At 42.0% G+C, this 12,092-nt stretch overlaps 1 protein-coding gene across 3 annotated transcripts in view; it reads right to left on the reverse strand.

The window, feature by feature from the left end:
- Positions 1–12,092, reverse strand: part of LOC109879457 (anoctamin-5-like) — a 68,526-nt gene that overhangs the window by 36,423 nt on the left and 20,011 nt on the right. Inside the window, exon 1 of one of the 3 annotated variants that reach the window (XM_031801546.1) lies at positions 3,226–3,487. The exons of the other annotated variants lie outside the window; for them this stretch is intronic. Coding sequence (XP_031657406.1) covers positions 3,226–3,237 — 12 coding nt within the window. The 5' untranslated portion in view covers positions 3,238–3,487. Of the gene's footprint in view, positions 1–3,225; positions 3,488–12,092 lie in introns of those variants that run through there. 3 annotated transcript variants of the gene reach the window in all.

Below are 12,092 nucleotides of genomic sequence, written 5' to 3' on the forward strand. Positions count from 1 at the left end.
TTGGGGTATGTACGTAGGGTCAATGTGGGGACGACGTCATCGATGCACTTATTGATGAAGCCATTGACTGATGTGGTGGACTCCTCAATGCCATCGGAGGAATCCAGGAATATATTCCAGTCTGTGCCATCAAAACACTCCATTTAGCACAATATGTTACATTTGGTATGAAGACCAGGTTGCATATAAGGATAAATTCACAATTTTTATGGGGCGAGATTGGTTGGCTTAACAGGGTAGAATGAGGTACGCAAATAAATATTGTAATTTTAATCAATAATCATAAAACAGTCCTGTAGTTTAGCATCTGCTTCATCTGACCACTTTTTTTATTGACAGAGAGCTTTTATTCACTGGTGCTTCCTGCTTTAATTTTTTGCTTGTAAGCAGGAATCAGGAGGATAGAATTGTGGTCGGATTTACCAAATGGAGGGCGAGGGAGAGCTTTGTACACTTCTCTCTGTGTGTGGAGTACAGGTGATCTATAATTGTTTTTCCTCTGGTTGCCCATTTAACATTTAACATGTTGATAGAAATTAGGTAGAACTGATTTAAGTTTCCCTGCATTAAAGTCTCCGGCCACTAGGAGTGCCGCCTCTGGGTGAGCGGTTTCCTGTTTGCCTGTCTAGTTGTTATGTTGTAATCATGTTATGTTGTAGCTGCGTCTCTTCCTCTTGCCAATAACTGGGATGTTGGCCTTGTTATTTTGACTCATCACATACGCTGCTATTACTGTTTATTGTCTATCTTGTTGCCTAGTTACTATTTCCCTACCTATTGTGAGCTCCAAAAGTATTGGGAAGGTGACACATTTTTTGTTGTTTTGGCTCTGCACTTTGGACTTGAAATGATACATTCACTATGGAGGTTAAAGTGCAAACTGTCAATTTGAGGGTAGTTACACAGACTACCTGTATTGACCCTTTTTGCACTAACCTTTCTTTGACCAATTTTTATTTATTTATTTTATTTCATGTTTATTTAACCAGGTAGGCTAGTTGAGAACACCTTTATTTAACCAGGTAGGCTAGTTGAGAACACCTTTATTTAACCAGGTAGGCTAGTTGAACACCTTTATTTAACCAGGTAGGCTAGTTGAGAACACCTTTATTTAACCAGGTAGGCCAGTTGAGAACACCTTTATTTAACCAGGTAGGCTAGTTGAGAACAAGTTCTCATTTACAACTGTGACCTGGCCAAGATACAGCAAAGCAGTTCGACAAAAAACAACAACACAGAGTTACACATAAACAAACGTACAGTCAATAACACAAAAGAAAAGAAACATAGAAATGTACATAGAATGTACATGTAGAAGAGTAGGGAGGTAAAGGCAATAAATAGGCCATAGAGGCGAAAATAATTACAATTTAGCATTAATACTGGAGTGATAGATGTGCAGATGATGATGTGCAAGTAGAGATACTGGGGTGCAAAAGAGAAAGAGGGTAAGTAATAATATGGGGATGAGGTAGTCTGGTGGGCTATTTACAGATGGGCTGTGTACAGGTACAGTGATCTATAAGCTGCTCTGACTCATCACATACGCTGCTGCTACTGTTTACCTTCTTTATTCCTAGTTACATATCTCACGGTTAGTCCACACCCGTTGTTTACCAATGAATAACATTTGATTTAATCTCTACAGCTGTATTTTTGTTATTTAGAAACCGGAGCAGTTTTATTTTTTGGAACACTGTCATCGGACAAATGAACCACCGCAATGGGTTAGTGGCCGGCAGCCTGCAGCTCTTCCCATTCATTTTAAATGCATGATTGGGATTCTAACTTCACCCGTCCCCCCCCAACCCCCATATCCCTTGAAAACGCACTGGGGCCTGTGTACTTTCCACACTCTGACTCTGACTCTGACACACACACAGGAAGCCATGTTGAGAAAGAGACCTGTTCCCTGTTCATTGCTACTACAGCTGTTCATATACCTATAAATAACTAACTGCACCCCGCATATTCTAGAACCGGCCTAGCTGACATTGCTACAGTAGCTGTCTGGACCATAGCTGCTCTTAGAATTAACACAACATAAAACACTGGGCGTAGTCGTCCCCCAAACACACTAGGTCCAGTCCCACTCTCTGTACCCCCTTACCCCTAAAAAAGATTAGACAGGACTCTAACTGCAGTAGAATGATCACAACAAAACAACTAGACAGGACTCTAGCTGCAGTAGAATGATCACAACATAACAACTAGACAGGACTCTAGCTGCAGTAGAATGATCACAACATAACAACTAGACAGGACTCTAGCTGCAGTAGAATGATCACAACCAAAACTAGACAGGACTCTAGCTGCAGTAGACTGATCACAACCAAAACTAGACAGGACTCTAGCTGCAGTAGACTGATCACAACATAAAAACTAGACAGGACTCTAGCTGCAGTAGAATGATCACAACATAAAACTAGACAGGACTCTAGCTGCAGTAGACTGATCACAACATAAAAACTAGACAGGACTCTAGCTGCAGTAGAATGATCACAACATAAAACTAGACAGGACTCTAGCTGCAGTAGAATGATAACATGAAAAAATAGACAGGATTCTCTGCAGTAGAATGATTACAACAAAAACTAAACAGGATTAGCTGCAGTAGAATGATTACAACATGAAAACTAGACAGGATTAGCTGCAGTAGAATGATGACAACATAACAACTAGAGAGGATTAGCTGTAATAGAATTATTACAATATAAAAACTAAACAGGATTAGCTGCAGTAGAATGATAACAACATAACAACTAGACAGGATTAGCTGGAGTTGAATGATTACAACAAAAACTAGACAGGACTCTAGCTGCAGTAGAATGATCACAACATAACAACTAGACAGGATTCACTGCAGTAGAATGAGACAACATAAAACACTAGACAGGATTAGTTGCAGTAGAATGATCACAACATAAAAAACTAGACAGGACTCTAGCTACAGTAAAACGATCACAACATAAAAACTAGACAGGATTTACTGCCGTAGAATGATTACAACATAAAAACTAGACAGGATTCACTGCAGTAGAATGATCACAACATAAAAAACTAGACAGGACTCTAGCTGCAGTAAAACAATCACAACAAGCACTATAGGCATAGCAGTCCCCACACCCTAGACCTCTCACAAACCTCTCACAAACACATTGTTCTGTCCTGTTTGACCAGTAGCTACGAAGGGGGAGGGCGTGTTCGATTAGAAGAGCACTTTACCTCCTCTTCCATGGCCCTCTCTCCGAATAGTATGTCTGCCAAGCATCAGCTGTGACTCCCGCTACGTCTGCAATGAGCTGAAAGGCAGCAGGGCCTTTTACACAGCCAGAGTGGTTGCTTCTTCCCTGGGTGCACGGACGGACGAGCCCCTAACTCACTTATTTCCTCTCTCTACTCCCTCTCTCCTTTACTCCCTTGTTCACAGCGGGGAGAGGGGCTTCGTCCAGTCCAGTTGCAGCCCAGAACAAGCCCACACTCGCTCAGACATCCAGAGGAAAGAGGGATGAGAGAGAGGAGGGGGAGAGAGAGAGCAGAGGAGAGAGAGAGCCAGTGAGAGGAGAGATAGAGAGAGAGAGAGAGAGAGAGCAGAGAAGGGAGAGAGAGGGGGAGAGCGAGAGAGACAGACAGAGAGAGAGAGAGCTAGTGAGAGGAGAGAGAGAGAGAGAGAGGAGAGAGAGAGAGCAGAGGAGGGAGAGAGAGGGGGAGAGAGAGAGAGCCAGAGAGGAGAGAGAGAGAGCCAGAGAGGAGAGAGAGAGAGAGAGAGAGAGAGAGAGAGAGAGAGAGAGCAGAGGAGGGAGAGAGAGAGGGAGAGAGAGAGACAGAGGAGGCTCCTAGATGACGTCAGCATATCAGCAGCAGCCTCCTGTCTGCCAGTAACCCACTAATGTAATGGTTGAGTTCCTGCCAGACTCCAATTGTAGACACGTGTCAGATCTTACAATGGCTGGATTGGTATTTAACAGATCAGCTAACCACAACATGCGGTGCATTCAGAAAGTATTAAGACCCCTTCACCTTTTTCCACATTTTGTTACATTACATCCTTATTCTAAAATGGACTAAATACATGTTTTTCCTCATCAGTATACGCTCAATACTCCATAGTGAAAAAACAAAAATACCTTATTTACATGAGTATTTTTGCTATGAGACTCGATAATTGAGCTCAGGTGCATCCTGTTTCCATTTATCATCCTTGAGATGTTTCTACAACTTGATTGGAGTCCAACTGTGGTAAATTCAATTGATTGGACATGATTTGGAAAGGCACACAACTGTCTATATAAGGTCCCACAGTTGTCTATATAAGGTCTCACGGTTGACGATGCATGTCAGAGCAGAAACCAAGCCTGTCTATAGAAGGTCCCACGGTTGACGATGCATGTCAGAGCAGAAACCAAGCCTACAGGCCTGTCTATATAAGGTCCCACAGTTGTCTATAGAAGGTCCCACAGGTGACGATGCATGTCAGAGCAATGTGCTGATGCCGGACTGCACAGTCGATGAAGTGGCAGGCAATCATTGTCTGATACAGTGCAACACAAGTCGACCAATAACAGCTCTTTGTTTCAACACCAGGGGAGAACACCAGGAAGTGATGTCATAACAGGGGCAGAATGTAGCTAAGACGTCAGGGAGCATCTTAATGTAGAGAATGAAGAGAAAACAGAACTGTGAGAGTATAGAGGTATGACAAATGCATTGCGATTTCTCTGGTTTCCTCAATGCATTTAAAAAAATAATCTATACATGAAACATCCATTCACTTCATTGCCCTGATGATAGAAAGCAGAGGATCCCAACAGGGCATCAAAACAGAAAGCCATTTTGTTTTCTTGGAGAAAAAAACTTGATTCACGTTGAGCACTGCAAAATAACCTAGAGGTCCTAGAACTCACTGACAACTCTGTCTGACAACATTCAGAGATACATGTTGCTGACAAAGCAATTCAAGGAGCCTATAACCGACACTATAGTACACAATGAACACAAAACACTATGGCTATTCATCGTTCAACCAAATCAATACAAACAAACCTTAAGACATGAAAACAACACCAGAGAACAAAGTACAGACAGCCGTAGCATGATAACATCAGACTGATGTTTCTGTGATTGACTGAGCCATGTGTCATGTAATCTACAGATTAACCCTGAGGAGAGTCAACAAACCATACACTCGTGAAGAAACCAATGTGTTCCCTATATTCACTTTTCCCTTGGCCCTAACCCTTCAATGTTTGCAGATCTGTAAGGTGGAAATCAATATGGTACAGACAAAAAAGGTTCTATCCAGAACAAAAAAGAGGCGTCTTCGGCTGTCCACATAGGAGAACCTTTTGAAGAACCCTTTTTGGTTCCAGGTAGAACCCGTTCCAGAGTTTTCACACACATGGTACCCAAAAGAGTTCTACCCGGAACCAAAAATACATTATACTGTACTGTATATAGACTTCACCATGTTGTAAATATATTATACTGTATATAGACTTCACCATGTTCTACATATATCCTATTTAATTCAGATGTCGACCATGGGTGTATGCCAACACGCCCTGACTGTGGAGGGGAGGGTTGCAGTGTACAGAGCATACATAGGGATTCCATATGTGTAATCTATAATTACTGGAAATGAGAGAGAGAGAGAGCTGTTGTAACTAACGACGTCTCGGTCTCAAAGACAGCAGCCTCCCAGCGTCCTCCCTGCCGTGGATAACATGGTGCCATGGATAACATAGGCTGGGCCTCCCCGTCATGGGTCTCTGGGCTGTTCTAGTGGGTAGCTCAGATAAATGCTCAGAGGAGCTAATTCAGGCACCAGGGAAGGTTAAACAGGGTTAGTGAGGAATTACGGTAAAAGGCAGTTCTCTTTTCTTTTTTTTTTCAAGTAGTAAGGATATGTAATTTTCCCTCTGATGAGATGATGAGCGGTAGGCCTAATGTTAACTCCCTGTAAAGATGAGTGAAACCACTGGATCGCACACACTCTTAGAAACAAGGGTTCCAAGAGGGTTGTTAGGTTGTCCCCAATAGGGTAACCGTTTTTGGTTCCAAGTAGAACCCTTTTGTAGTTCTAGGTAGAACGAAACTATTTTGGGCTCCATGTAGAACCCTCTGTGAAAAGGGTTCTACATGGAACCCAAAATGATTATACCTAGAACCCAACGGGTTTTTACTTGGAACCCAACTGTTTTTTTTACCTGGAACTGAAAAGGGTTCTTCAAATGCATCTCTTATGGGGACAGCCAAAGAACCCTTTTCGGTACTAAATAGCTCCTTTTTTCCTAAAAGTGTAGAAGCTATTAGATAACCATACTGCTCATTGGAAGACTGTACAAAACCTACTCTGAAGTGATAGGTTTCTTAACTAGAAAAAAATCTCACTCTGAAATATCAACTTTATACAACCCTTTCTACGGTATTTTAAGAATTTATCACATAAAGCAAGATTGTCACACCCTGATCTGTTTCAACTGTCTTTGTGATTGTCTCCACCCCCCTCCAGGTGTCACCCGTTTTCCCCATTAGTCCCTGGGTACTTATTCCTGTGTTCCCTGTTCGTCTGTTGCCAGTTCGTCTCCTCAAGTCAACCAGCGTGTTTTTGCCATGCTCCTGCTTTTCCCCTTGTCTCTGTTTGCTAGTCTTCCCGGTTTTGACCCCAGCCTGCCTTGACTCTGAACCCGCCTGCCTGACCTGACCACGAGCCTGTCTGCCACTCTGTATCTCCTGGACTCTGACCTTGTTATGATCTTTTGCCTGTCCACGAGCATTCTCTTTCCTGCCCCTTGGATTATAAAAAATATCAGAGACTCGAACCATCGGCCTCTCGTGTCTACATCTGGGTCTCGCCCTGTGCCCTTAGAGCAGATAACATTAAAAGCCCAGCGCAGTCAGAAACGTGATTTGCCTGTTGTGTGTATATATGTCCACACTATGATGTTGGAATAATAGTGAAATTGTGAAGATGATGATAATGTCCTTTTAGTGTTAAGAGCTGTTTGAAATGACAGCCTGTTTTGGTGGGATGGAGCTTTGGGCTGCCTTGTGACATCACCGGACGGTAAATTAGTTAATAGACCAATAAGAAAGAGCGTTCCAAACCTCTCTGCCAATAACAGCTAGTTTCAAGTTTTTCCCTGCCCACTCAAATCCTTCCCAGACAGTCCCAGCAAAATTCTTGCTTGAGAAATTGCTCTATGCTAAGAAGCTATTTATGATCATTGCAAACAATCACAGTAAGGTACTTAATTGTTACCCAGACATGATTTGATATTGAGATTTTAAAAAATGTCTGCATTGGAGCTTTAAGTAAAGTATGAGTCAAACACGGAAACGTTTTAGAATGTAGTACAGTGGTCTAATAGGAAGGGTTTAGAATGCAGTACAGTGGTCTAATAGGAAGGGGTTTAGAATGCAGTACAGTGGTCTAATAGGAAGGGGTTTAGAATGCAGTACAGTGGCCTAACAGGAAGGGGTTTAGAATGCAGTACAGTGGTCTAATAGGAAGGGGTTTAGAATGCAGTACAGTGGTCTAATAGGAAGGGGTTTAGAATGCAGTACAGTGGTCTAATAGGAAGGGGTTTAGAATGCAGTACAGTGGTCTAATAGGAAGGGGTTTAGAATGCAGTACAGTGGCCTAACAGGAAGGGGTTTAGAATGTAGTACAGTGGTCTAATAGGAAGGGGTTTAGAATGCAGTACAGTGGTCTAATAGGAAGGGCTTTAGAATGCAGTACAATGGTCTCATAGGAAGGGTTTTAGATTGCCGATGAGATGCTGTTGAACGATAGACTGATTAGACATCCTCATAAAAACTGGTCACATGATGCTGAAACCTGACCACTACTGAGAGAGGCAGGAGAGAGAGGCAGTGAGGGGGGATGGGTGACCTACACTACACAAGAAGCAACACACTTCACTGCAGCACTGTCATGACGATAGGACAGGGTCATGAGGATAGGACAGGGTCATGAGGATAGGACAGGGTCATGAGGATAGGACAGGGTCATGAGGATAAGACAGGGTCATGAGGATAGGACAGGGTCATGAGGATAGGACAGGGTCATGAGGATAGGACAGGGTCATGAGGATAGGACAGGGTCATGAGGATAGGACAGGGTCATGAGAATAGGACAGGGTCATGAGGATAGGACAGGGTCATGAGGATAGGACAGGGTCATGAGGATAAGACAGGGTCATGAGCTAGGGCAGGGTCATGAGGATAGGATAGGGGATAGAACAGGGTCATGAGGATAGTACAGGGCCTTTAGGATAAGACAGGGTCATGACGATAGGACAGGGTCATGAGGATAGGGCAGGGTCATGAGGATAGGACAGGGTCATGAGGATAGGACAGGGTCATGACGATAGGACAGGGTCATGAGGATAGGGCAGGGTCATGAGGATAGTACAGGGCCTTTAGGATAAGACAGGGTCATGACGATAGGACATGGTCATGAGGATAGGGCAGGGTCATGAGGATAGTACAGGGCCTTTAGGATAAGACAGGGTCATGAGGATAGTACAGGGCCTTTAGGATAAGACAGGGTCATGAGGATAGGGCAGGGTCATGAGGATAGTACAGGGCCTTTAGGATAAGACAGGGTCATGACGATAGGACATGGTCATGAGGATAGGGCAGGGTCATGAGGATAGTACAGGGCCTTTAGGATAAGACAGGGTCATGAGGATAGTACAGGGCCTTTAGGATAAGACAGGGTCATGAGGATAGGGCAGGGTCATGAGGATAGGGTAATTTACTGCTACCATAGGGTAATATACTGCTACCATAGGGTAATATATACTGCTACCATAGGGTAATATATGGCTACCATTGTGTGTGTGTGTGTGTGTGTGTGTGTGTGTGTGTGTGTGTGTGTGTGTGTGTGTGTGTGTGTGTGTGTGTGTGTGTTAGAGGTCGACCGATTAATCGGAATGGCCGATTAATCAGGGCCGATTTCAAGTTTTCATAACAATCGGAAATCGGTATTTTTGGACATGGTAAGTTGCTAGCTAGCATTAAACTTGTCTTATAAAAAACAATCAATCCATCATAATCACTAGTTAACTACACATGGTTGATGATATTACTAGTTTATCTAGCGTGTCCTGCAGTTGCATATAATCGATGCGGTGTGTATTAGCGAAAAAGGACTGTCTTGCTCCAATGTATACCTAAACAACAACGCCTTTCTTAAAATTAATACACAAGTATATATATATTTTTTAAACCTGCATATTTAGTTAATATTGCCTGCTAACCTGGCTCGTTGCGAACTCTGTGAAGACTATTTCTTCCTAACAAAGACAGCCAACTTCGCCAAAAGGGGGATGATTTAACAAAACCGCATTCGCGAAAAAAAAACACAATCGTTGCACGACTGTACCTAACCATAAACATCAATGCCTTTCTTAAAATCAATACACAGAAGTATATATTTTTAAACCTGCATATTTAGCTAAAAGAAATCCAGGTTAGCAGGAAATATTAACCAGGTGAAATTGTGTCACTTCTCTTGCGTTCATTGCACGCAGAGTCAGGGTATATGCAACAGTTTGGGCCGCCTAATTTGCCAGAATTGTACGTAATTATGACATAACATTGAAGGTTGTACAATGTAACAGAAATATTTAGACTTATGGATGCCACCCGTTAGATAAAATACGGAACAGTTCCATATTTCACTGAAAGAATAAACGTCTTGTTTTCGAGATGATAGTTTCCGGATTCTACCATATTAATGACCTAAGGCTCGTATTTCTGTGTGTTATTATGTTATAATTAAGTTAATTAAGTATGATTTGATAGAGCAGTCTGACTGAGCGATGGTAGGCACCAGCAGGCTCGTAAGCAGTCATTCAAAGAGCACTTTTGTGCGTTTTGCCAGCAGCTCTTCGTCGAGCTGTTTATGACTTCAAGCCTATCAACTCCCGAGATTAGGCTGGTGTAAACGATGTGAAATGGCTAGCTAGTTAGCGGGGTGCGTGCTAATAGCGTTTCAAACGTCACTCGCTCTGGGACTTGGAGTGGTTGTTCCCTTTGCTCTGCAAGGCCCGTGGCTTTTGTGGAGCGATGGGTAACGATGCTTCAAGGGTGGCTGTTGTTGATGTGTTCCTGGTTCGAGCCCAGGTAGGAGCGAGGAGAGGGACGGAAGCTATACTGTTACACTGGCAATACTAAAGTGCCTATAAGAACATCCAATAGTCAAAGGTATATGAAATACAAATCGTATAGAGAGAAATAGTCCTGTAATTCCTATAATAACTACAACCTAAAACTTCTTACCTGGGAATATTGAAGACTCATGTTAAAAGGAACCGCCAGCTTTCATATGTTCTCAAGTTCTGAGCAAGGAACTGAAACGTTAGCTTTCTTACATGGCACATATTGCACTTTTACTTTCTTCTCCAACACTGTGTTTGAACATGTTTCATTTTATTTGAGGCTAAATTGATTTTATTGATGTATTATATTAAGGAAAAATAAGTGTTCATTCAGTATAGTTGTAATTGTCATTATTACAAATAAAAAATGATGTTTTTTTAAATCGGCCGATTAACCGGTATCGGCGTTTTTGGTCCTCCAATAATCGGTATCGATATCGGCGTTGAAAAATCATAATCGGTCGACCTCTAGTGTGTGTGTGTGTGTGTGTGTGTGTGTGTGTGTGTGTGTATGTGTGTATGTGTGTGTGTGTGTGTGTGTGTGAGAGAGAGAGCTCATTTATAACATTATGTTATTGTACCTAACCCTGACTGTATAATTACAGGTGAGAACAAAACAACTGTTTTTCATTTTTAATGAGGAACACATGAGTTCATATCTCATTGTTTCCATGCTCAAGGTCCACAGCAGAAGGGTTGTAGAATGCTTTGCAGAATGTGAACACAATATCTTCCACACTATTCTAACAGTATGTTGCAAAATAAAAGCAAAAATGTCCCAATTTTTCATATGATGTTTTTTTTCACTAAAAGTCCTGAATAAAAGATCAGGGGGAGGAACGAAGTCAGGGTTGGACCGTTGTTTTACGACAGCTACGTCATTCTAACAGTTGATGCACTATCTGACGTAAGACAATGGAGGAAAACAATGGCGCCACATATACAGTACCGGTCAAAAGTTTGGACACAAGGGTTTTTATTTTCATTTATTTTTTACATTGTAGAATAATAGTGAAGACATCAAAACTATGAAATAACACATATGGAATCATGTAGTAACCATAAAAATGTGTTAAAAAAATTATTCAAAGTAGCCACCTTTTGCCTTGGTTACAGCTTTGCACACCCTTGGCATTCTCTCAACCAGTCATGAGGTAGTCACCTGGAATGCATTTCAATTAAGAGGTATGCCTTCTTAAAAGTTAATTTGTGGAATTTCTTTCCTTCTTAATGCGTTTGAGCCAATCAGTTGTGTTGTGACAAGGTAGGGGTGGTATACAGAAGATAGCTCTATTTGGTAAAAGACCACGTCCATATTATGGCAAGAACAGCTCGAATAAGCAAAGAGAAACGACAGTCCATCATTACTTTAAGACAGGAAGGTCAGTCAATATGGAACATTTCAAGAACTTTGAAAGTTTCTTCAAGTGCAGTCGCAAAAACCATCAAGTCCTATGATGAAACTGGCTCTCATGAGGACCGCCACAGGAAAGGAAGACCCAGAGTTACCTCTGCTGCAGAGGACAAGTTCATTAGAGTTACCAGCCTCAGAAATTGCAGCCCAAATAAATGCTTCACAGAGTTCAAGTAACAGACACATCTCAACATTAACTGTTCAGAGGAAACTGTGTGAATCAGGCCTTCATGATCGAATTGCTGCAAAGAAACCACTACTAAAGAACTGTTAGAGCCGATTTGGACATTTTTGTATGAACGACAGAACATACAGTGCTCCATGTACGTGTGTGTAAATATATTAAATATGAATGTATATGACGAAATATTAGGTACCACTATGATGTATATTACCTGATTGAGATGTATTATTTGTTATAAGTGTATCTTAGTTTTTGTCCCCCCCCCCCCATTCATTGTACTGTGGTCAGTGTGTTGTGATAGGATAAAGGCAGGAAGTTGGGGCTT

Source organism: Oncorhynchus kisutch, linkage group LG22 (genome assembly GCF_002021735.2).
Source record: "Oncorhynchus kisutch isolate 150728-3 linkage group LG22, Okis_V2, whole genome shotgun sequence".
NCBI lineage: Eukaryota > Metazoa > Chordata > Actinopteri > Salmoniformes > Salmonidae > Oncorhynchus > Oncorhynchus kisutch.